Source organism: Aedes aegypti, chromosome 1, assembly GCF_002204515.2.
Source record: "Aedes aegypti strain LVP_AGWG chromosome 1, AaegL5.0 Primary Assembly, whole genome shotgun sequence".
Classification (NCBI taxonomy): Eukaryota; Metazoa; Arthropoda; class Insecta; order Diptera; family Culicidae; genus Aedes; species Aedes aegypti.
The window spans coordinates 305,776,888-305,803,868 of record NC_035107.1 but is presented as its reverse complement, the minus strand read 5'-3'; the positions used below and the strand labels follow the sequence as shown (position 1 = coordinate 305,803,868).

At 41.4% G+C, this 26,981-nt stretch overlaps 1 protein-coding gene across 1 annotated transcript in view; it reads left to right on the top strand.

The window, feature by feature from the left end:
- LOC5576139 (thyroid receptor-interacting protein 11) overlaps positions 1–26,981 on the top strand; it is a 218,849-nt gene that overhangs the window by 27,043 nt on the left and 164,825 nt on the right. Inside the window, exon 2 of the mRNA XM_021838431.1 lies at positions 9,205–9,303. Within this exon, the coding sequence (XP_021694123.1) occupies positions 9,205–9,303 (99 nt within the window). The remainder of the gene's footprint in view (positions 1–9,204; positions 9,304–26,981) is intronic.

The following is a 26,981-nucleotide window of genomic DNA, read 5'->3' as shown; positions in this document are numbered from 1 at the left end:
AAAAGACGGGAATTTGAATCCACCGGGAAAAAGACGGGAAAAAACGGGAATTTGAGATGGTCACCGGGAAAACAATTTTGAAAGAACATCTTCAAGCTATAAATCTATAAATCATCAAACATAAGTTGTAGAAAGTTGATATAGTTGCCATTAAGGTGAAACAGTTTGGAATCAATTTCTAAGATTGCACTGAAACTTCAAAGGAAAGCATCCAGCAACAGTGAACTTTTTATTCTAGCTTTGTGCACTAGCAGAAAGCTTAAAATAAGAATATTAGAAATATTTGCCAACTATTTCGCCAGTTTAGTGCCTTTGAAAACGCGAGTAGGTGCACTAGTCGGCCATTGTGACGGCCATCTTTGGATTCTGAGATGTTTCACCTTAAGCATCTGTTATCTCGGACAAATAACTTTTAAATTTTCTTGTTGAAACAGTCTAGTTTTCTACACTAAAGTTGGTTGGTTATGTTTTGAAATATTTTATGTTTTTTATCTCTTACTATCAGGGCTATTTTTTTTTATCCTATTTGACTCAAAGTTTTGAATCAGATATTAAAACTTCTTGCATAAAGTAACATATTGGATTCATTATTTTCATAGTTTAGTGTGGCTTTGTTTCATTTTTATGAAGAAAAAAAAGTAAGATTGAAAATTAGGTAATAGGGAACAAAAATGGCATATCTAGTCATGTAAATGGAAATAGAATGGTGTTTGTATGTCACGAGTTGGCTTAAGAACGGGACGATTTTTTTGAATTATTCTTTCACTTTTGTTTTCTTTAGGGTCTCCGACGTGTTTGAGTGAAAATATTTTTGGGAAATCCTTCAAGAAAACAATTTGTCATTCCATACTAATTGTGCGAGAGCCAAAAAATACAAGGCAGTCTTCAACGATTTTTTTTTCTTATTGGACGGAAAAATACCGTTGAAAAGTTTGAAATAAAATTTTTGGTGTATTCAATTGAAAAACCGATCAAAGGAATATCTTTTTACGTTCAGGCTCCTTAATTAAAAACCGGGAAAATTTTGGAAATTATACCGGGAAAACCGGGAAAAAAGCGGGAATTTCAAAATGAACATTTGGTGGCCACCCTGCCATGGATCCAACAGGGGAGGAGTTCGAATTTCCTGCTACGATATCGGCAAAGGATTTACCGTGGGTAGATACATTCGAAATAGAAAGATTCGAACGGCTACCCGACGGATTAAAATTAGTTTGTGAATGAGCATGATTATGATCTTCCTGATGGGTATGATTCATGATCAAGCGATCGTTAACTGAAAAATGAGCATTGTTCGATACTCTACCAGGCAAATTCCGGAAACGACCGTTATCGTAACGGATATTATCTTTCATCTGCCTGGCACGAGCCTCAATGACCTTTTTGCGTGAAGGACAATTCCAAAAATTGGACTTATGGTTAGCCCCGCAATTACAACATATGAATTTGGTGGTATCTTCCTTCACTGGACAGACGTCTTTGGCGTGAGAAGAACCTCCGCAAATCATGCATTTAGCATCCATGCGACAATTTTTTGTACCATGACCCCACTTTTGGCACCGACGGCACTGAGTGGGGTTCTGGTAATTTCCTCCAGGTTTCTGGAAATGTTCCCATGTCACACGGACATCAAACAAAAGTTTTGCTTTTTCTAAAGCTTTAATATTATTTAGTTCTTTTTTGTTAAAGTGAACTAAATAAAATTCTTGAGAAAGCCCTTTCCGAACAATGCCAGATTGGGTTCTCTTTTTCATAATGATTACTTGGACTGGGGAAAATCCAAGTAAATCATTTATTCCATTTTTGATCTCTTCAGGTGATTTATAGTCACTTGAGAGACCTTTCAAGACAACTTTGAACAAACGTTCAGTTTTGTCGTCATAAGTAAAAAATTTGTGCTTCTTCTCTTCAAGATGTTTGAGAAGAAGCTCACGATCTTTAAGAGTTTCCGGCAAAACGCGACAGTCTCCTTTCTTTGCGATTTGGAAGGAAACCTTGATTCCCCTAATGGAGTTCAAGATCTCCTGCCTAAATCCCGCAAATTCGGAACAACTGACCACGATCGGCGGCACTCTTTGCTTCCTCACTTGAATCAAAGAGCCTGGGCTAGAGGCTGCTTCGATTTGGTGTTCGGAAAATTTGTCTAGAGCATCGAACTGATTGCTCATTTCGATACAATTATTAATTTCACCCTTGGAAGAAAGTTCGCATTCCGGGGAAATGTCCTTTCTTCCATTCTTGCCACGTGTAGTGACAGTTTTAAAACCCACTTTTTTGGAAGGAAGTAGTGAATTCAGAGATTCACCCTTCCTTTTTTAGTTGTTGATACCATGTTTAATTAATAAACGAAAGAAGACGTGACCTTCGAAAGGTTTTTTCCCAAGACGGTGTCCAAGAAGGATTACCACCGCTAGCTTTCGCCAACGGGTCCAACGAAAAATCGAAGGCACGGGTCCAAACAAGGATCGTAAAGGGATCAATAGTAGAAAAAATAGTACTGAAAAGTACTGTTTAAGTAGCACTGAAAAGTACCGTTTTTAATTTTAGCACTGAAAAGTACTGTTTTTGTAGCACTGAAAAGTACTGTTTTATTGCTTTAGGTAGTTTTTAAGAAAACTTCCAAGAGCAGAGAGAATTCGTGTACGCACAGCACGAAGGTACGATGCGCACGAGACATATTTTTTTTTAATATTAGTCAATCCTTAATCCAAGTCTAAGTGCTTTCGGAATCTTAATTGGATTTAGGAAAAGAGAGCAATAGATTTAGAGAAAGAAAGCAAAAGATTTAGAGGAAAAAAACAAAAGATTTAGAGGAAGAGAACAAAAGATTTGGGAAAAAAACAAACAAGTGATTTAGATGAAGAGAACGAAAGATATAGAGGAAGAGAACAAAAAATTTAGAGGAAGAGAACAGAAGATTCAGAGGAAGAGAACGAAAGATTTGGAGGAAAAGAACAAGCAGTAAGAGCAGATAGCAGAGAACAAAAGAGAGCAGAGAGCAGAGAACAAAAGAGAGCAAAGAGCAGAAAACAAAAGAAAGCAGAGAACAAAAAAGAGCAGAGAGCAGCTCTTTTCGTCGACAAATTTAATACAGAAACTTGAATGGTTCCTCTAAGATTGTTGAGGTTTTAAAAGTAATGAATATGAAGTATTTATTCTACTTGGCACTAGCCAGCAATTTGGCAAGATTTTGAGCAGAATGCTGTTAACCGGTTAAGAGCAAAATGAAGCAATGCTGAAACCGGTTAAGAGCAAAATGAAGCAATTTAGATAAGATTAGATAGCTATTTAGAGGACCAAAAAGTGATCAACAGTGAGACAGCAAGAGCAAGAAAGCTAGACCGAGCAACAAAAGGAGCGAAAGTGATAGATAGAGAAAGAATAATCTAGAGAGACAACGAAACAGCGAAAGAATCTTAATAAGAGATCTGAAGAAAGCAAGAGATCTGAAGAGAGCAAAAGATTTAGAGAAAAAAACCAAAGGATTTAGAGGAAAAGAGCAATACATGCAGAGAAAGAGAGCAAAAGATTTGGAGTAAGAGAGCGAAAGATTTAGAGTAAGAGAGCAAAAGATTTAGATGAAGAGAGCAAAAGATTAAGAGAAAGAGAGCAAAAGATTTGGAATAAGAGAGCACAAGATTTGAAGACCAAAAGCAAAAGGTTTAGAGTAAGAGAGCAAAGATTGAGAGTAAGAGAACAAAAGGTTTAAAGTAAGAGAGCAAAAGATTTAGATATAGAGAGCAACGAATTTAGAGAAGGAGAGCAATAGATTTGAAGTAAGAGAGCAAATATTGAGAGAAGAAGAGCAATAAATTTAGAGAAAGAGAGCAAAATATTTAGAGTAAAAGAGCAAATGATGTAGCGAAAGAGAGCAATAGATTTAGAGTAAGAGAGCAACAGATTTAGTGAAAGAGAGCAAACGATTAAGAGTAAGAGAGCGAAAGATTTAAAGAGAGAGAGAGCAAGAGATTTAGAGAAAGAGAGCAACGAATTTAGAGAAAGAGAGCAAAAGATTTGAAGTAAGAGATCAAAGATTGAGAGAAAGAGAGCAAAATATTTAGAGAAATAGAGTAAAGAAAACAGAGAAAGAGAGTAAAGATAGAATATAATAGAACAGAATAGAAGTCTAAAAGACTGGAAGCCTAGAAGTCTACAAGACTAGAAGACTAGAAGACTAGAACACTAGAAGACTAGAAGACTAAAAAACTAGAAAACCAGAAGACTAGAGGACTACACGATTAGAAGACTAGAAGACTAGAAGACTAAAAGACTACAACACTTAAAGACTAGACTACTAAAAGACTACAAGAATAGTGTAAGAGGAGAGAGCAAAAGATCCAAAGAAAGCTAGAAATCTAGAGAGGACTAGAGATCTATTAAAAGTAAGAGTTTTAGGATAGGCAAGAGATCTAGGAAATTGAAGAGAACTATGAAATACAAGATCTAATAAAAGACATCTAGGAAAGGCAAGAGACCTACGAAACGAAAGAGATCTATGAAAGGCAAATCAAGGAAATGCAAGAGTTCTAGGATAGGAAAAATATCTAAGATAGACAAAAGAACTAGGAAAAGTAAAAGATCTAGGAAAGACAGAGATCTAGGAAATAAAAAAGTTCTAGGAAAGACAATAGATCTAGAGAACGCTAGTGTTCTAGGATAGGCACGAAATCTAGGGAAGGCAAGAGATCTAGAAAAGGCAAGACAACTATGAAAATTAAAAGTTCTAGGATAAGCAAGCGATCAAGGAAAGGCAAGAGATCTAGCAAATAAAAGAGATCTAGGAATGGCAAGGATCTAGGAAAGATAAAAGTTGTAGGAAAGGCAAGAAAACTAGGAAAAGGCAAGAGATTCAGGAAAGACGTAAGATCTAGGGAGAGCAAGATATCTGAAGAAATGCTAGGAGAAGTAGAGAAACGAAAATCGAGTATCAAAAATCTTGGTTCGCCAATCAATTTCGAGAGAAGGGAATCTCTAAAAACGTGACGATTTATACCAAATTTTTAGAGACTGCTTGGAACCTCTGAGAGAGCATGAGAGAGCAGAGAGAGAGCAGAGACCGAGAGAGCAGAGAGAGCAAATTTAGCAGAGAGAGCAGATTTAGCAGAGAGAGCAGAGGGAACAAAAAGAGCAGAGAGTGCAGAGAGAGCAGAGAGAGAGAGCAGAGAGAGAGAGCAGAGAGAGAGAGCAGAGAGAGAGAGCAGAGAGAGAGAGCAGAGAGAGAGAGCAGAGAGAGAGCAGAGAGAGAGAGCAGAGAGAGAGAGCAGAGAAAGAGCAGAGACAGAGAGCAGATCTAGCAGAGAGAGCAGAAAGAGCAGAGAGTGCAGAGAAAACAGAGAGAGAAGTGAGAGCAGAGAGAGCAGAGATAGCAGAAGGAGTAGAGAGAGCAGAAAGAGAAGAGAGAGAGAGAGTAGAGAGAGCAGAAAGAGAAGAGAGAGAGAGAGTAGAGAGAGCAGAAAGAGAAGAGAGAGCAGAAAGAGAAGAGAGAGCAGAAAGAGAAGAGAGAGCAGAAAGAGAAGAGAGAGCAGAAAGCAGAAAGAGAAGAGAGAGCAAAAGAGAAGAGAGAGCAGAAAGAGAAGAGAGAGCAGAAAGAGAAGAGAGAGCAGAAAGAGAAGAGAGAGCAGAAAGAGAAGAGAGAGCAGAAAGAGAAGAGAGAGCAGAAAGAGAAGAGAGAGCAGAAAGAGAAGAGAGAGCAGAAAGAGAAGAGAGAGCAGAAAGAGAAGAGAGAGCAGAAAGAGAAGAGAGAGCAGAAAGAGAAGAGAGAGCAGAAAGAGAAGAGAGAGCAGAAAGAGAAGAGAGAGCAGAAAGAGAAGAGAGAGCAGAAAGAGAAGAGAGAGCAGAAAGAGAAGAGAGAGCAGAAAGAGAAGAGAGAGCAGAAAGAGAAGAGAGAGCAGAAAGAGAAGAGAGAGCAGAGAGAGAGAGAGAGAGAGAGAGAGAGAGAGAGAGAGAGAGAGAGAGAGAGAGAGAGAGAGAGAGAGAGAGAGAGAGAGAGAGAGAGAGAGAGAGAGCAGAGAGAGAGAGAGAGAGCAGAGAGAGAGAGAGAGCAGAGAGAGAGAGAGAGAGAGAGAGAGAGAGAGCAGAGAGAGAGAGAGAGAGAGAGAGAGAGAGAGAGAGAGAGAGAGAGAGAGAGAGAGAGAGAGAGAGAGAGAGAGAGAGAGAGAGAGAGAGAGAGAGAGAGAGAGAGAGAGAGAGAGAGAGAGAGAGAGAGAGAGAGAGAGAGAGAGAGAGAGAGAGAGAGAGAGAGAGAGAGAGAGAGAGAGAGAGAGAGAGAGAGAGAGAGAGAGAGAGAGAGAGAGAGCAGAGAGAGAGAGAGAGAGAGAGCAGAGAGAGAGAGAGAGAGAGAGAGAGAGCAGAGAGAGAGAGAGAGAGAGCAGAGAGAGAGAGAGAGAGCAGAGAGAGAGAGCAGAGAGAGAGAGAGAGCAGAGAGAGAGAGCAGAGAGAGAGAGCAGAGCAGAGAGAGAGAGCAGAGAGAGAGAGAGAGCAGAGAGAGAGAGCAGAGAGAGAGAGAGAGCAGAGAGAGAGAGCAGAGAGAGAGAGAGAGCAGAGAGAGAGAGCAGAGAGAGAGAGAGAGCAGAGAGAGAGAGCAGAGAGAGAGAGAGAGCAAGAGAGAGCAGAGAGAGAGAGAGCAGAGAGAGAGAGAGAGAGAGAGAGAGAGAGAGAGAGAGAGAGAGAGAGAGAGAGAGAGAGAGAGAGAGAGAGAGAGAGAGAGAGAGAGAGAGAGAGAGAGAGAGAGAGAGAGAGAGAGAGAGAGAGAGAGAGAGAGAGAGAGAGAGAGAGAGAGAGAGAGAGAGAGAGAGAGAGAGAGAGAGAGAGAGAGAGAGAGAGAGAGAGAGAGAGAGAGAGAGAGAGAGAGAGAGAGAGAGAGAGAGAGAGAGAGAGAGAGAGAGAGAGAGAGAGAGAGAGAGAGAGAGAGAGAGAGAGAGAGAGAGAGAGAGAGAGAGAGAGAGAGAGAGAGAGAGAGAGAGAGAGAGAGAGAGAGAGAGAGAGAGAGAGAGAGAGAGAGAGAGAGAGAGAGAGAGAGAGAGAGAGAGAGAGAGAGAGAGAGAGAGAGAGAGAGAGAGAGAGAGAGAGAGAGAGAGAGAGAGAGAGAGAGAGAGAGAGAGAGAGAGAGAGAGAGAGAGAGAGAGAGAGAGAGAGAGCAGAGAGAGAGAGAGAGAGAGAGAGAGAGAGAGAGAGAGAGAGAGAGAGAGAGAGAGAGAGAGAGAGAGAGAGAGAGAGAGAGAGAGAGAGAGAGAGAGAGAGAGAGAGAGAGAGAGAGAGAGGAGAGAGAGAGAGAGAACATAGAGAGCAGAGAGAGAGCACAGAGAGAGAAAAGAGAATTTCAAAGATCTGTAAGACCCATGCTACATTCGTAGACTATTCTTGCTCTTTCTATATCACTTGTTCGCTTTCGCTCCTTCAAGCTTTCCCTCACTTTTTTATCTTCCTCGCTCTCTAGTAATCACTTTATTGTGCTCCATACATCTATCTAGTACTCCAAATCGCTTCACATTTCTTGTATTCAATCTCTGGCTGTCCAAATAGCTTTCAGCTTTAAATCGTGCCAAATCGCGTCATACCAAACAGACAGCTCCGCTTTACAGTTGGAAGACACTATTACAATACGTTATTTGTGGATTATTTTTAGACGATGCAAAACCTCTAGCTCTAACAACAAAGCAACGAAAATAAGGGGTTCTATCATCGTTTTTTTGGGCTCTCGGCGGCTATTTATATCATGCTAGTTACAACTTGCAAACTTTGATAGGATCATTTCTTCGCTTGCTTTGATAATGATTCGCCGTCTAATGGTAATGAGTTCTGCAAGTTCTACCCTGATTGAGAATACAACAGATTTTGAATTTTGTGTTTGGGGCTTTTGAAACCTGCTAACGCCCCTGAAAACTTGCTATCGCGCAACGTTAAATTTGTACAGGTTCACATATAGCATGGTCGGCGAGTGTCGTCGCCATCCGTCTCTCCCCAACCGCCTACAAAGCCATCTATCCATCCATCCAGCTTCCCACTCCGTGCGTAATGGTGGAAAATAGCTTGGCCCCCTGCATTCCTACCTCGCCCCCCCCCCCTCTAACAATGGGTCGTTTGCTATGGGCGTCCTCGATTTGACCAGAATGCGAAATTATGAATAGCGTTGCGCTGTGCAACTCTGAAAACTTTGAAGAATAGCAATTACTGGCACATTATAATAGGAAAATTGCTGGGCTTTCCGCCGATATACGGTTCGGCGTGTCACCCACCGGTGTTCTTCGCATTACTCCTCCCTGCAATCGTTCGACAGTGAAATCTATATGAGGCGATATTGAAAGGGCCATCGAGCGATGGAACAGCAATGCTTAAGAATGCTGTTTCGAGAGATCATCATAGTAACCATGACTTTTTAAGTATGATTTAAACATTACATTCATATGTAGATGCATGGTAGACACAACAAGGTAGGCTATTCCCACGTGTAAACAGATATTTTCCATCAAAACATGTGTCGTCATTCCTATCGTCAAGCATGAGGCCTTGAGGATAGTAAAGAAGAGCAGGCCTTGCTTTCTTTTGCACTCGCTCGAGTTTGCGATAGGAATGACGTCACTGCCAAATGTCATTTTTCGGAGTATAATACCTTGCTTCTTTTTATCGTGATGTAGATGTATGTGATCTGTGTTTGGCATCACTATACTGCTTCGCGACTAAAAATGGGTGAACCAACGTGCGAAGTTCGATTTTTGACCAACTTCGCCGCGTCGCAGCTCGATTCTCAATAGTGCGCATAATGCACACGGCGGAGGGCATAGATGCGCTCTATAGCGAAGCGACTCGCGACGCGGCGAAGTTGGTCAAAAATCGAACTTCGCGCGTTGGTTTACCCATTTTTAGTCGCGAAGCAGTATATCATCGCAAATTCATAAGACTAAATCAAATTACAATCGACATTTCTTGCGTTCAGTATCATAAGGGTGTATCTGATATGATCCATTTCTCTTCGTCGATTTTCTCTTTTGATTATTACTTGGCCGGCTGATTGTTTTCGACAGCTTTTTTTGTTTCAATAGGAAGTACTCATCATCCTTCATTATGTAGCTCCGTAAAATGTTTCTATAATCGAAATATCGACTCATAGAGGTTTCACTGTGATCGTAAAACTAAAGTTGACTGAAAACGATAACGAAACTCATGTCGCATGTTATTTTTTGCTTACCCTCCCTCTCTTCCTGACAGATTGCAACACTGCGCAAACAGATTGCGGAATACCAACAACAGCAACGGAAAGAGTCCAAATCGCCAACGGAGCAGCCTTCGTCATCGGGCTCCAAACTGGTAAGTACTGCCAACCCTCTAGAATTGAACCCGTCCATTTTTCTCGATTTCTCTTATCATTATGGTTATCACTAAGAATAAGAACCGAGTAAACTTACCTATCACGCTCACACACCGGCTGAAACTGGTGTGCGGTGGGAACCAGGATAAGGCCACCATGTTTACCGAAATGGTTCCACAGCCGAATCGACTTCAATGGGTGGATGGGTTTATTTCAGCTGCGACTGTTAGGTGGTGCTGCTTTTCGTCTCAGTTCGGTATCCATCGCAGTGTGTGGCCGGCCCATAACCACCGCGCCTACTTCGATCGGTGCTCGAGGCGCTCTTATCAGCGTGAGAGCGAGTGCCGCGAGTCCGTTGGCTTGGTTTCTTCGTTTTAGTTGGTTAGCTGACGTCGTTTTCCATGTGGACGTGTTTAAAAGGAATGATTCTAGGTTCGGTGGATCGAATATTTTGCAACTTCTACGAAAATGGAAGGGGTGATCCTTGATTCAGCTAGAAGTGCACGTGAATCGCATGCTTTCCAATTCTCGACTAGATTGAATTTTAAAATTTCATCACATGGTATTGGGTTGATATTTCTCGATTTACTCTACACAAACTTAAAGATTCCGTTTAAAATTCAAATGAAGCCTCCCTAATGATCTTAAGATGGTTGGCTGAGATAACGTCGAACGTCAAAACGTCGAAATTCTGTCGAAAGCAGTAAAGTAAAGCGATTTTTACATCATGTTCCTTTGATATGTTTGATATGCTTTTGGAACATGATTAATTATTTATTCTTTCGGAATAGAAACATTCTTTAAAAAAAAACGTTTTCTTCCAATTATCTTGTTTTTGACGTTATGTGTCCCTCCGACGTTTCTTACTTTAGACGTTTTGTCACTTAACCGTCAAAAAGAAAATTGAAAAAAAAACGAAAGATTTTTGGAAGAATGATTTTTTTTCGAAAGAATCTCTAAACATCCTAAGACAGCCATTTTGTTTTTGATCATATCAAATTGGGCCGATTGATTGACATCCTTATTCCATGGTTTCCAGATTACAGAGGTTTCTTCAGATATTCCTCCAGAACGTCGCTCATGAATTGCTCCAGAAGTCTCTTAAGATCCCCTTTAATATCGAGCAAGGGAAAGTTGATTGTTCAAGATCAGGCGGTTGAGTTGAAGGCCATTATGTCTAATGCCGCGAAGCCGAAAAATTGTAATAGTAACAAGTTGTAAGAAAAAAAAATTCCATAATATAGAATGCCGTTTGTCCTGAATGGCCTGAGCTCTCTCGTTTGGATGTATGGGTCAATTAGCAATAGACTTTAGAACTACGTACGCCTAATGAGCTGACACTCCAAAAACCCTTTTTCCTGTTTTTTCGATTTTTTGAAGTCATTTTAGGAATTTTAGCTGACATATTTTCCGATTGTGATTCGCAGCTAATCTTTTGAACTGCACTGTTATATCAATGGTAGTTTATGTGTCTTCAAACATTTTTATCTATAATTTTACCATAGCGTCAATTGTTCTTTCGAACTATATTCGACCAATCTAATCATTCTTGTTAAAGGTCTATTAGGTTTGCATAGATTGTGGTAAATAGACGTTGAAATGCAGTATCAGTATTGTTATAACCAGTACTGTTATTTGAGCTGAACATCTGTTCATCAGTGATTTTGCTTTCCTTTTTCATCGGTTGTTCGTTCATTTTTCTTCTTCTTCTTTTTCTTCTTCTTCTTCTTCTTCTTCTTCTTCTTCTTCTTCTTCTTCTTCTTCTTCTTCTTGGCACTAACGTCCCCACTGGGACAGAGCCTGCTTCTCAGCCTAGTGTTCTTCTGAGCATTTCCACGATTGTACCCCGTTTGGCATAGGGGACGGACCTGGTGTAGTGGTTAGAACACTCGCCTCTCACGCCAAGGACCTGGGATCGAATCCCATCCCCGACATAGTCACTTCTGACGTAAAAAGTTATAGTGACGACTTCCTTCGGAAGGGAAGTAAAGCCGTTGGTCCCGAGATGAACTAGCCCAGGGCTAAAAATCTCGTTAATAAAGTCAAACCAACCAACCAACCGTTTGGCATAAGGTCGTTTGGCATAAAGCCGTTTGGCATAAAGTCGTTTGGCATAATGATGGATTTAGAATAAATATCGGCATTTTTAAGCATTTACCGAGATCAACACCACCGAGCCCATAGCAAAAAATGTTAGTAGGTTCTTAACAAGCGTGGTGTTCGTTCAGAGATTTTCCAAGCTAAGAATTTCAAAAATTGTTGTGTGACATTAGAGAGCATTACTGAATAAAACTCTTGACGGGTCTCTACATCTCAGAACATAGAGTATCTCTGAGCTTGTTGCGTTATACAGTCGACTCTCCACATCTCGATGTTCTACATCTCGATATCTCTCCTTATGTCGATGGTTTCATAAGTCTCTTCAGTCTGCATACATTTTCACTCTCCATATCTCGATATCCTCCTTATCTCGATATCTCCATATCTCGATGTGTTTCTGTTGATTCTTTGTTCTAAATTTTCTTTTCGTATGTCGATATGATCTATATCAAAGGTTACTAGACCAAAGTTTTGGGATTCAAAACAAATTAGGAGCGCAAAATGACGTCTTTTTGTGTATTACTTTCTTGGCAACGGAGTGTTTTTCAATCTAGTATTCATTAAAAATTTGTTCTATGTCTCAATCTCTCCCTATCTCGATGGTTCCTTCGATATCGAGATGTGGAGAGGCGATTGTACATATTTGAAAACAGCAAATTGGCAAAGAAAGTTCGCAGTTATTCATCAAGGGAACGCTCATAGAATATTTCGCTGCAGATCAAGCTCTGTTCCAGTTGGGACGTAACACTCGATGAAAATTACTTGATAAAAGAATGGTTTTTTTTTTTTTTTTGCAAAATATCAAAAGCTCTCATCCAAAGATCTATCAATGCGACTTAATGCAAAAATAGCCTATATACGAGAGCAGATTATTTTTCGTTTAAAATGTTTAAGGCTCTAACGCAAAAAATCTTTTCACAGCATAGCTCAAATGAACAACACATCTTCAAAAGAAAATATTTATGGCAAAACTTTTCAACGGTTCAATTTAAATTCTAATTTTGGAAGTGTACATCAAAAATATCGTCTTTTATCGAGAGGAGAGAAAATTTGTGATTGAAATAATATTTTTTCCAGCATATCTTGGAAGGAGATCACGCGTTTGCCCCAAAAAAAGTATATGTTGAATATTGGCAGATTCTAAGGTAATTATCATTTTAACAACACATCTGGCAAGAATTTATAAAATAGCAAAATATAAAAATGGTTAACATTTAGCTTTACTAAATAATAAAATTTAAAACAGTATAAATATAAAGAACAGCCTATTTTTAAAAGTAGGCAAAATTTAGAATTAAACCAATTGAAGAATGGACGCCAAAAATTATTGCGGCATAATAAAAAAAAGAAGGAGGTATTCTGTCATTCTCGGCTATACACATGTTGGCAAAAATGCTGAGGACGGTAAAAATCGAAAGAACCGCCAATTAAATAAAGAAGGGTGTATATTAGATGGTCAGTTCGTTCACCACCCTGAAATGTATAAAGTTACGACAATTATGAGTGCTTAACCCACTAATACCCAAATTTTTATTTTCGATTTAAGTATTATTTTTCGTTATCTAAAATCGTTCTAAACACGTTTTGGGCGTTTATTTATTTTTATTCGCAAATTTTTAAATTTTGGTTTTTGATTTTTATTATTTTTATTTTTGAACATCCCTAGCTTTTTTCATTTTTTCTTGAAGCCTTTTCTAGTTGTTGATTTTTGGCAACAATAAAAATTTTAAATGTTACGGTATTTTGAAAAATATTAATTTTTTATTTTTTTTTTTCGGAGCGTATTTTATTTACCGTGTAACTAACGGAAAAACAGGTTTGAAATTATTTTAATACCACCAGGCTCTTCGTTTGTGATAGGTTAATCGTAGAAAAATATAAAAGGTACGATTTTTTATATTACACGTTAAATGAAGCCCAGGCATTTGTAGGTTATATAAGAATGCAATTTTTCAAACAATTTCTAAAAATACAAAAAAGTTTCAAAAGTCATAAAAAACTTTTCTTATATGCGTGTTATGAGTCAAGGTATAAGCCAAAAATAAAATCATTTTGATTTCCGAGCTACGAAAAAATACACAAAATTCCCAAGTGTACCCCGTCTAAAGGCGGGGTTGGGTATTAGAGGGTTAAAACTTTTTGGGGGAGTGGGCTAGTCGGGGAAACGGGATATTCGGGGAACTGGCGTTCGCGGAAATGGCATTCGGGGAACCGACATTCGGGGAAAAGTAGCACAACCCATCGAAGTAATTGCAGTAATCGATTTCTCTTTTCGCTGATAATTTGAGCAGATCAATGTTATCGATTGCCGCCCTTTTGTCAGTTAGAAACAAAAAAATATAGCTCCAAAGAACAGCCTATGCATAAAAGAAGGAGAAATTTATTGAAATTTTAAATCAACAGTTTTTATACCCATAATTTTGGTAACGTCTTATTTAGAAAAACAAAAATAGAACAATCAAAAGAAGGGTAAATTTGTGCTTAATATATAAAAATCTTCAGTGCAAAAATGTGTTCCAATAGCGAAACTCAAAATAAGAATTAATACTTGAAAGAAGGGTATTTTCTGGATAAATAATAAAATACTATCGACAATAACTTTCCTAATATGCTTAAATTTACTCGAGAGTGAATAATTGTTGAATAAAGTGTTTTTTTTTTAACTAGTTGACTCCAAAACAAGCCTGATGTCATCAGAAAGATGCAATAGAAACGTAAATACTAAATATTGAGAAATTCTTGGCTTCAGACTCATTATGCCAAACGACTATTATGCCAAACGACTTTATGCCAAATGACCATTATGCCAAACGACCTTATGCCAAACGGCTTTATGCCAAACGACTTTATGCCAAATGACCTACCACCCATTTCCACAGTTATTAACTGAGAGATTTCTTTGACAAAGTTGCCTCTTTCGCATTCGTATATCGTGTGGCAGGTACAATTATACTCTATGCCCAGAGAAGGAAATTTCCATTACGAAAAAAAATCCTGGATCGACCGGGAATCGAACCCAGACACCTTCAGCATGGCTTTGCCGTGGACTCTAACCACTCGGCTAAGGAAGGCCCCCATTCATTTTTATAGTGGTGATTATTGGTATTCTAGTAACAAAGTTTTCAAAATATATATTTTCTACTTTTAAACGTCGGTTTTTATTTGAGTTTAACATTCAATCATTTGTAATGAAGATTTGCTTCTTTTGATATCTTACCATTTGGCCGAATGCCGTTTGACCGAATGCTGTTTCGCTGGATGCCATCTGGCCAAATGAGTCTTTTGTCCGAATTCTATTTGGTTGAATTGGCAACTAAATTTATTGTTTATTCATAAACAATTAGTTTAGTTGCCAATTATACATTAAACTGGCTCCCACAGTAGACCGTATATACCACTGCGTCTACGCCGCTTCATGCGGGAAAGCGTAGGGGTGGTAAATTTATGGCATAGAGGCTTGCTGTTTGGGTATCAGGAGTTTTTTAGGAAATTTTTATATTTTTTCATGTAAAAATTTTGTTTACATATTTTTTAAAAAGTTGAAATCTTAAGCTTTTTTCCATAAAATAAGATTGAAAATCGGTTGGGCTGTTCAAAAGTTATGATTTTTTTTAAATAAAAATATCTAATGCGCTGAGACCTACAGTGTGTGCCGATGAAAAATGACTGAGTTTTTATTTTCAACAAATATTGCGCATTTCTTTCACCACTCGACTATTGCAGAAGTTTTTACAAGTGCGGAAATGCCAATAAAAGTGCGCAGTTGCATCAAATCGAGTCGGTGTCTTCAGCAGGGTTATTCCTGGAAGTCCAAACAACAACCCCGCTGAAGACACCGAAATGATTCAATGGAGTCCCGCACTTTTATTCACATTTTCGCACTTATGTAGCCGCACTTCGCAGTCCAGTAGTGAAAGAAATACACAATATATCTCATAAACTAAAAAAACATACATCGCTGAAAATTGTACAGTAAACATAAAATTTTCTGAGCTTTCAAGAAAAAATGAGAACAGCAATAGCCCCTTTTGTCCCGAGGCTTTCAAAACACAAAAAAACGGAAAATTTTGTTTATTTTTTCATGTAAAAAAAACAATTCTTATGAAATTTTTCGTTTTTTAAGTCAAAATCTTTAGCTTTCATTTCGTACAAGAAATTTGAATATCGGTCAAGCGGTTCAAAAGTTAAATTTTTTTTAAAAAATAACAATTTTGCAATGTCGCGAATTTTCTGGTCACCCTATTTCGGAAATGGTCACCTTAATAAAAAATCCAAAAACACGCGTATCGTTATTTCGGGTAAGGAACAAAATAGCAAATTTTTACAGAACGGGCCAAAAGACTTATATGATTATTCCACTGCTACATTGGTCAAGTGTTCCGACGTGTTTGGGTGAAGGAAATGATTTGAAAAATTCTCTGGAATAACTGGAAAACAACTGAAAATATATCAATCGTTTTGTATGGGAGATTGCATGTCATTTTTCAGCAACCTACTTGTTGGCAAAACAAAGTTTGACGGGACCACCTGTATTTAATATTATTTTCACTTAACAAAAACTAGAACTTTAGGTTAGACTGTAAATAAAGATGTACAGCTAAAAGGCGATAGTGGCGCTTTCAGGAATGTTCTAAAAGATAGAGATTGTTTTAGCTAATCTTTCAACTTCTGTCAGTTTACTCCAGGTAAACCAACCAATGTTTTATACAAGTATTCTATACGGATTCATCCAGAAATAACTGCAGAAGTTCCATTCAGGGATAACTGAAATATTTTTATAGTTTATTCTGCTATTATTTCTGCAGAACTTCCAACTGACATTCGGCAAAATGACATTCGGGGAAAAGTTGCACAATCGGAATTTTCCCAAGAAGTCCGACTCTGCCCCTGTTCGCATAATTGCCTCATGTTCTATAAGATTTCCTATATTCTTGGAGCAGTGAGGCAATTACTGAAATTGTTTCATAAATTTTTGCACATATTGTTCCAAAAAATTCCCCTACTTTTTTTTAGCAACTCCTTCAGGGATTAATACGGGAATTCCACTGGTTTCTCCGACAATAACTCCAGGGATTCCTTCATGAGATCTTTCAAGGGTTCTACGAATACAGTCAACTTTCCATAACTAGATATTCTATGTTTCGATATCAAGTTAGAGAACCATAGTAAAAGTTGGTTTTCATGGTTACCTCAACCGCAATTGTGTTAGTAGTATATTAAAATTGTCTATGATCGCTTCAATGTCGAGTTATGGAGAGTTCACTGTATTCATCCAGCATTCTTCCAAGTTTTCTAAAGTGATCCCTTACATAAGTTTTCCAATGAATCCATAACTTTTGAGAGAACGGGTTTTCGGTCCCTTCAGATATTTCTTTATGAGTTTCTCGCATATTTTCGGTACTATATCCTTGAGTAATCCCTTGAAGCCTCCCTGAAAAAAATTCTTGGAGAACTTCATTAAAGAAATTATAAGAATCTTGAAATCAAGTAATTTCATGAGGATTATCTGCACAAATCGTAAGAGATGGTCATAGAGTGATTTCTAGTCGGATTCTCTAAAGAATTCTTAATATATTTCGGCTGGAAATCTGATTAAATTCTTAATGGTATTTAGAGAAGGTATCGACTGTGATTGTCTTATATGACATTGTTATGGCTATATCGGTCATGCGACTCAAAGGCAAAGGGAGTCTGTAGAAGATTTTTGCAAATGATGAAATGAATAGGTGGATATGCGTATCCTCTGTTCATGGGAAAAAACTTAAATCCCTGAGGAATTTTCTTGAAAATCTCTTGAGAAAGACATGAAGGTTTTCCTGGAGAAATTACTGCGAAAATTGTCAATTCAAATGTTTCTGCAAAAAGTTTAGGCAAGAATTGCAAGAAAATTCGCTGACGTACTTGTTGGGGAAAATTCATAAAGAAGTATAGATCGTCTGGAAGGATTTCAGGAGAAATTGTACTCGATAAGGTCGATTCAAAGATATAAGGATTGTTAGGTTTCAAGATGTAAAACCGCCATTTTTTCTTTTTTTATACTGGTGTTGAACGAAGATTTATCAGTATTAATTTTGCTACTGCATACTACAGTAGCATCTTCAATGTGTTAGTACTAGTGCTCTCATTATTATAACAAACAATAACGACGCCAACTGCATCCGAATGCAAGTCAATTTGAGGATGGGATGGAAATGTTGACGTGTTACTGAGAGCCGAAAAGTCCTCTGCTCTTCCGAACCGTACACGATTGATCCTCATTGCATTGCTCTCTCTTGTAAGAACAAGCGAAACAAATGATGGATGAAACACTACTCTTTTGTTTTTGAATCCACCATATTGTATACAAATATGGCGTCGAACAGTAATTACAGAGTTCTACTTGACGAAGTCAGAAGATTACAATAAAATCTCCAGTTGTGTATACTGAGAGGACCATCTACTCAGCAAAAAAATGAGTTGTGGAACAAAAATGCTTCGAAAAGCTGTTTCATCATGAAATTTTTATAACAACCAGGAAAAAAGAGATGACTGACGAATCCGACAAAATAACAGTCCTGTCACTAAACTGCTAACGTATTCACGTGGAAGTGCAGAGGATTCAACGGCATTCATCAAGCGAGTAACATATCAGCAGGTTGTTTCCCATTTCCTAAATTGACCAGCATTCGGACGCAGTCGGCGTTGCCATGATCATTCTAAGTTGCCAGTGTTTAAAGATATTCGATGCTGAAGCATGTTGCCAGAATCCCATGTCCAACAGAAAGGGTTAATGTTGATCGCAACAGTCGTGAATCATAAAACACCGATCAAGCTTTATCTGTAGCTAACTCTACTGAGGCTGTTAGTTCCTTGAATTCGACAACACAACCATCCTGGTTGCTTAGATTGACGTTGACACTAAAACGTACAAACTCTCACCTCTCATATTGCCCTTCTCGCCGCCAACTTCGATCGCGACGCGCCCTGGATCAAAAAAGGCTTATCTAGACGACGACCATTTAATAACCCCTGCCCCGATAAAGCAGCGTTTTGCTGTCTCACTTGCACGCTCTTATCCGAATCCCCCATCATCGCTGGTGAGTGTGATACACATTTTCTCCGGGTAATCGCATGGGATGTTTGCACAATGATACCGAGAGCCGTTCCTCGAACCACCAGCGCCCATGTGTTTAATTTTAAGGGTGTTTCCATGTACACTTATGGCATTATAGGCGAATGCTGGTTCGGCCGTTTCCCGATCAGAAACGGATAACACAATTATAAAAACCTGAGAGATTATTTCAAAACACATCTCATAACACTTAGCCGAGTGGTGAGAGTTAACCGGCTGAAAAGCAAAGCCATGCTGAAGCTGTCTGGGTTCGATTCCCGATCGGTCCAAGATCTCTTCGTAATGGAAATTTTCTTGACTTCCCAGGGCATAAATTATCATCGTACCTGCCACACGATATATGAATGCAAAAATGGCAACTTTGGCAAAGAAAGCTCTCAGTTAATAACTGTGGAAGTGCTCATAAGAACACTAAACTGAGAATCAGGCTTTGTCCCAGTGAGGCCGTAATGCCAAGAAGAAGAAGAAGAGAAGATGATTTCGAAGCACGATCAAAGCAAGCGAATAAAAGCATCGCATCTGTATCGGTCCATGATCAGCAATGTTTCGCAAGTTGTAATAAGCTTGATAAATAACAGCTGCAAAAGAAAGCCTCATAAAGATAGCGATGAAAAACCCATTTGATTTGATTTGATTTATCATGCACAGACTCTCGTGATGTGTTGCGGATCATGATTGTTACAGAGAGCGACAATGGGGCAGCAGGGACGACAGTCCCTGCTTAACGGACCCCCCCCCCAGGACCTCTGCGAGTTGGGGAGTTGCCCAGGATGTGGTGAAGTTCGCAGTGGGCTCTGATGAACCTTCATAAAAACCACAAAAATCCGAATGCAACTCTGTCACAGCGACCGGTGCCGCTTAAAGTACCCTAGCCCAAACTAACAGGAGTGCCAACCGGCACATCAGGATTGATACCAGTGAGATCCTGATTATGGCATACTGGTCGCGATACAAACGGACAAGGCATGGAATTACGAGTAGGAGTGCTTCGAGCACATTGGGACCAACGCCAGTACGGCCCCAATTATGTATACTGGCAGCGCACGACAAAGGACAAGTAACGGTATATGTACTGGATAATATGCTTTGAGGCTGACAGCGGCGACATTCTACTCCCTTAGTAGGGTCGGGTGACACTGGCCCGAAACGGCGAGTGGGTTAATGGCGCAGGCTGCCCCCGTCCCGTAAAACCGTGGCAGGCCTTAGAGTACGTTCCAAATCCGTCGCCTGGTTGTTCCAACTGGGCGGGAGTAGGCTCAGATGCCATTACCTGACCTGCGCCGATCCGGCTCTGAACATAGTACCCCATAAAGGACTATGTCAACCCTAGCATGGCCTCCCTGCTTGCATAGATAACCATGGGATTATAAAGGCGACTATTCCAGCGGAGATGGATAGCGGCTCTTAGGGGGACCCATAAGAGATGATCAACCAAAACAAACAACTAGCGGAATGTGAAGGAGAGGCTTCTGGACCTATCAGTAACCGGCTAAGGTTCCCGCCAAGGAAGGAGGCGACCAACTTTATTGAAAACAGTGTGGGCAAAAGCCTAGATACTGTGACGACGGCAGGCACTGGCCGCTCCAGTGCAACATGTGTGGTGACCGATGGCCCGGGACTAATCGAGGCCATGGATCGCAATAGGGAGTACCTCCCTAAAATGCAGGTAGCTGCTGAGCAACTTGATGTCATCATCGAATATGTTAAAAGCAAAACAAATATCAGCAAAGACTTGAAAACAAGTCTACTGAAATTGCGACAATCAGTCCTAGCTGCAAAGCAGGACTACGAGAAAGCCAAGGAACAACTGGGCAAGGTAGAAGGCCAAAAAGACACTAGGTCGTGTCAGACCGAAGTGTTTTCCTTCACAGGCAACGCGAATATATCTGATGATATTATTCGATACGCGATGCGGAAGAGGGAAGCTTCCGGGGATGAATACGTGGCGAAAAGACGTATGGTTGCTAAGGGAAAAGTGACCTACGCGGCCGTCCTCCAAAGTGGAAAAGCTGGCACGAGCCAAGCCCCGCGATCAAGAGGACATGGCAACAAAGGAGAGGCCAACACCAATCCTAAGGCCAAGAAAGCCAAGAAAAAGGAGCCACGGGTTAACCGGAACCAGGCAGTGCATCCACAGGAACCACGGGCGCAAGGCAACAGCAACCCGTGGATACGAGTTGGAAATAAGAAAAAAACAGAGGAAACCGAAAACGGAGCCCAAGGAGAGCGCTAAACCGAAAACAGCGAAACGTAGGAATTTAGGCGAAGCCCTCGTTATCAAAACGGAGGAAGCAAAATACGCCGAGGTTCTGAAGGCGATGCGAAGCACAGAGAAGCTATCGCCATTGGGCGCAGACGTGCGAAGCATAAGGCGAACTAGGATTGGTGAAATGATCCTAGTCTTAAAGAAGGACGCCAAGGAAAAGGGTGCAGTCTATGAGCAACTGGCACAAGAAGTACTTGGTGACGAGGTTGATGTAAGATCCCTTACTGCTGAAGCGACTCTCCAGTGTAAAAATCTGGATGAGGTCACCGATGCAGCGGAGGTCTCGGCTGCCCTCAAAGAGCAGTGTGACATCGACGTAGCCAGTAAGGCCATCCACCTTAGAAAGGGCCCGCAGGGCACCCAGGTGGCGGCGATCAGGCTGCCGGTCGCAGAGGCCAACAAAGCGAAGAACTTGGGCATACTCAAGGTAGGCTGGTCGGTTTGCCGGCTGAGCATACAACAGCCTCCTGAAGTTTGCTTCAAGTGTTTCGAGAAGGGCCATAAGTCGTGGAATTGCAATGGTCCCGACAGAAGTAAGATGTGCAGAAAATGCGGCGCTGAAGGCCATAGGGCAAGCGATTGTAAGCAAATCGCTAAGTGCCTAATATGTGTCGACAGAGCAGACAACGGACACTTAACGGGCGGACCCAAATGTCCGGGCACAAGCGGAGTATCAAAGCAGCCAAAACGGAAGTAACACAGTTAAATTTAAACCACTGTGATGCAGCCCAGCAGCTGCTTTGGCAGTCAGTCTCGGAAACCAAGACTGACGTGGTGTTACTATCGGACCCATACCGCATACCAGCCAACAACGGGAACTGGGTGGCGGAAAAATCTCAACAGCTAGCAGCTATAGGGACGACAGGACGATACCCAATCCAAGAAGTAGTCTCTAGCTCAAATGACGGTTTTGCGATAGCAAAAATCAACGGCGTGTTCTATTGCAGTTGTTACGCGCCCCCAAGGTGGTCGATTGAGGAATTTTCCCACATGGTTGACAGGATGATGGCCGAACTAGCTAATCGGCAGCCAGTAGTGATAGCTGGCGACTTTAATGCATGGGCAGTGGAGTGGGGTAGCCGCTGCACCAATCAAAGAGGCCAGCTATTGTTGGAATCCCTGGCCGCATTAAATGTAGAGCTGGCAAATGTGGGTACAGTGAGTACCTTCCGCAGAAATGGTGCAGAATCGATCATCGACGTGACGTTTTGTAGTCCTAACCTTTTAGGTACCATGAACTGGCACGTTGATGACGGTTATACTCATAGCGATCATCAATCGATTCGCTATAGTATAATACCAGGCGGGCAGAAGGCAGCGCGATGTAACTCGACCCAAGCCCGAGGATGGAAAACAGCGCGCTTCGACGGCGAAGTATTCACTGAAGCCCTGAGGCGCGAACGAAACACTCTGGACCTAAACGGTGAAGAGCTAGTTGCTATGATATCACGAGCGTGTGATGCTTCCATGCCGAGAAAAGCCCCTCCTAGAGAGAACAGGCCGCCAGTGTATTGGTGGTGCGAATCAATTGCAAATCTTCGAGCAATCTGCCTTCGGGCTAGACGAAGAATGCAACGCGCACGCACAGAAGCACAAAGAGAGGAACGCGGTGCAGCATTCAGAGAGGCAAAGTTGGCTCTCAAAAAGGAAATCAAGAGTCGAAAACGGGCATGCTTTGAAAGTCTATGCGAGAGTGCCAATTCTAGTCCATGGGGTGACGCCTACAGAGTGGTAATGGCTAAGACCAAAGGAGCCATAGCGCCCCAAGAGAAATCGCCCGAGTTGCTGCGATCGATAATCGATGTACTCTTCCCGCACCATCCCATAAGCCCATGGCCCCCAGCGCCGTATGCGGCAGATGAAGGAGAAGAAGTGGCGAGAGTGACGAACGAAGAGCTGGCAGAAGTCGTGAAATCATTCGCGTCAAACAAGGCACCGGGACCCGATGGTATCCCGAATGTTGCCTTAAAAGCGGCAGTGAACACGGATCCGGACATGTTCAGAACCACGATGCAACGCTGCATTGATCAAGGAATCTTCCCGGATGTATGGAAGCGACAGAAATTGGTGCTACTACCAAAGGCGGGGAAACCACCAGTTGACCCGTCGGCGTATAGACCTATCTGTCTACTAAATACGACGGGCAAGTTATTGGAGAGGTTGATTCTCAACAGACTAGTACCGTATACGGAGAGTGCGGACGGCCTGTCCAACAACCAGTTTGGATTCAGAAAAGGTAAATCTACTCTGGACGCCATCCAGTCGGTCGTTCAAACAGCTGAGGTGGCAATCGAGCATAAAAGGAGCGGCATCCGTTACTGCGCGGTTGTCACTCTGGATGTGAAGAATGCGTTCAACAGCGCAAGCTGGGAAGCAATAGCACACGCGCTTCACCGCCTAAAGATACCGGTGCAGTTGTGTAAGCTTCTAGAAAGCTATTTTGATGGTTGGATTCTACTGTATGACACAGAGGAGGGGCAGAAAAGCGTTCGAATTACCGCGGGAGTACCTCAAGGTTCAATCCTGGGCCCGCTGTTATGGAATGCGATGTACGATGACGTACTGAGGCTGCCCCTTCCGACGGGTGTTAAGATTGTTGGCTTCGCCGACGATATCACTCTAGTGGTCTATGGTGAATCAATGGAGGAAGTAGAGTTGACAGCAGCGCACTCTATTTCCCTGGTTGAGGAATGGATGAAGTCTAGGAAACTAGGACTGGCCCGTCACAAGACTGAGGTGGTGGTGGTCAACAACCGCAAGTCCGAGCAACGGGCGCTTATCTCGGTAGGTGATTGCACCATAGAGTCCAAGCGATCCCTTAGGCATCTTGGGGTAATGATCGATGACAAGCTGAGCTTCGCTAGCCACGTTGAATATGCCTGTAAAAGGGCATCTACGGCTATAGCGGCGCTTTCGAGGATGATGTCTAACAGCTCTGCTGTAATTGCTAGCAAACGCAAGCTGCTGGCAAGCGTGGCGCTATCCATACTAAGGTATGGAGGACCAATCTGGTCAAAAGCGCTTATAACGAGAAGAAACCTAAAGCGGTTGGAAAGCACGTACAGGATAATGTGCTTAAGAGTAGCAAGAGCATACCGGACGGTATCTAAAGAGGCCGTGTGCATCATAGCCGGGATGACGCCCATCGGGCTCATCATCAAGGAAGATGTTCAATGCTTCAACCAAAGGGGTACCAGAGGAGTCCGCGACACGTGTAAAGAGGAAACGCTCAGAAGCTGGCAGCAGGAATGGGATAACTCCACTAAGGGTAGATGGACCCATCGGCTAATACCAAATGTGTCAGATTGGTATGGTAGAAGCCATGGGGAAGTGAACTTCCACCTGACGCAGTTTCTGTCAGGACATGGTTGCTATAGACAGTACCTGCATAGGTTCGGGCACTCAGAATCTCCTGCGTGCCCCAATTGTGCTGGTTTAGAGGAAACAGCGGAGCATGTCGTGTTCGATTGCCCCCGTTTCATTGTTGTGAGAGGTCGCATGCTCACTACACGTCCCCCGACAATATTATAGAGAGAATGTGTGCGGATGCCGAGTGCTGGAATGCAGTAACTACGGCTGTCACTCACATTATGTTAGAATTGCAGCGCCGACCAAGAGTTGGCTGCAGAGGATTAGCCCTGCCGAGGCTGGTCCCTTGTAACATTGTTTAAGTCGGCTAGGAGAAGCAGTTTGCCTAGGCTACTTCTGCTACACGTGTTGTGCTATATGCACTGGTCCCTTCCCGAAGAAATACCGTAAGGTGGTTCCGGGCAGATGAGGGTCTGAGTCCAAGGGTCATGTCGATGCACTGTTCACCACTTGAGCAATTCTAAATGAATTGCTCATGCACAGTGCATAGGCTGGTTTTAGCGGGTCGTCGTTGGTGTGTCATCCCCGCATTCCCTGAGTTATCTTCTCAGGGGATCTGTTTGCAGATTTCCCCCTTGTAAAAAACAAAAAAAAAACAGAGAGCGACAAGTGAGAAATACTCTCAATTTTCTCAGTACTAAATACCTGATAAAATGTTATTATGTAAAATGGCCCCTGTCAGAGCCGTACATTATTCCATAAAAGATTTAACGGTAATCCAACTCAATTCCCAATATGAATAACAGCTTTCGGTATAAATGATTTATTTTCCTGCTACATCTTCCTGATCGGGTTGCCTGACACATGGCCTCCTTCTGGCTTTTGCGCTGGTGTGAAATGGGAGAAATTATGAGGAATATAAAAAACACGCCCGCCCTGCTGCGATGCGATGTTGCTCCCACTTGAAGCTAGACAAATATTGGCAATCGGTCGTGTCGGGAGAGATAAGGGCGAAAATGGAACCGATCGATAAAAAAGTTTCGTCGTTTCTGGTGCGGTAACTGCTTTTTTTCTGTATGCACAACAACGAACTATTCGACGCCGGATTGTTGATCAAGTTTCGAAATATTCTGACTGATCATTGGTTTACGCAGCGATCGTTGGATTTTGCGACTTTTTTGCGAATGTTTTTCAGTGACAGCTGCCTTCCATCAAGTGTAATATAAATAGGGAATCAACTCCGACTTGAATGTTCCGATTTCCCTCGATTGGTTTGTATTTACGATGCATTATTATCGCATAGATAAACATATCGATTTTCATCAATTTTCCACCCACAACGGTAGCCCTGATAAGCGACCATTGATCAGCGAAATTAATGCCGCGAGGGAAAAGTCTTATCATTCCAAAATGGCGGAGATAGTGCGTTGATACCCTCTGACATTTGCCCTCATTTGAAGGGGTTCCCTCTTAACACCTTGGAAAAGGTATAAATAGGCAAAACCACCTGCACTAATTACGCATTCAGTTGACGGTTGATCTGCACAAAAGTGCTGGTTGGTAGTTTTGCATAACGATTTGAATAGTGCACTATCGAAGCGTGAGTGAAGTTTTGTGATCTGTGTCATCGCCAAGCCACTATCGACGGAAAAGCAGTTGGATTGAAGGAAAAAAAAAAAAACATCCAAGGAGCCCGCTCCAATCCAACATCGTGCGCAGTGGGTATCTAATTTTAACACATTTACTGCCTTCTTCCAAGTGTTTCCAAGTGTGTACCAAACCAACTTTGACAGAATGCAATATTAACAAAAAAATAGCAAGCCATGAGGCTTTTAAAACCGTTCGAGCAGTGCGCTACCGATGTCTACTTTGATGGGGCATATTTTGTCACCTCACGACCGAGGAACGCGGCGATAACTCAGTTGTGCTGACTCGATTCCTTCACGTGTTTGAATTTATGTGTTTTACACATAAACCTTCGATGGCTACTATGCATGCATGCTCTATACGCATTGGGGCAATGCAACCAGCAGCAGTTGAACAGAACGACGACTCGCAGCTAAAATAAAATTATGTGTGGTGGCGGTTGTGTGTGACAGACAGCTTGTAAAGAAATTGCTTTTTTTGTGTGCGGTTCAAAGCCTCCAAAGCGTGTATGAACATTAATTTCGTTTTAAAAGGTATAGCAGCCTAATTGCGTCCGTCTTCGAACTCTGGGAATCCAAGGTCTGTTATCGGACGGACGTTTGCCGAGAATTTCGGTTATGGTTGGGTGACACTGGTTCTGATAACTGTGTTTGAGGTCTGGGTTTCAATGAACTGTCTGTATCAATCCAGAAGGTTGATGAACTCTTGTTAAAATTATCGTAACAGTTTTCGAGTCGAAAGAAATGATCACGATTTATGAATCACGTCATTCGAGCTATTTTCTGAATCATGTTATAGTATCCTGCATAGAAAAAAATCCGTTCTCGTATTCGTGAACAGCAGACGTGAACTCGTCAACAAGCAAAAATACACCGTGAACTAGATCATGTTTATGTGAACGTTGGTGGTAGTTCATGGTGTATTTTTGACAGTTCACGTTTTCCAGAACTCTATTTTGAACGTGTATAGCGTATATCATCTTCCAGTTTGTCTTCTAAAGACGTTGGCTATGAGAAGAAGTCTTCACGACTCTTTCATGAAAGTTTCCATCCTATCATCCTTTCTCTTTCCATATTTGCTGCAAGGACGTGGCCAACACTGTACTCGACTATTGAAATATGTGTTAAACATAAGAGCCGAATCTTTGACTTTAGCAACGAACTGTCTAAAATTTCTAAACGGGTTTGAAAAATGCACCAATTATGACATTACCCTAAACTGCGCAAGATGTGTTAAGTATCGAA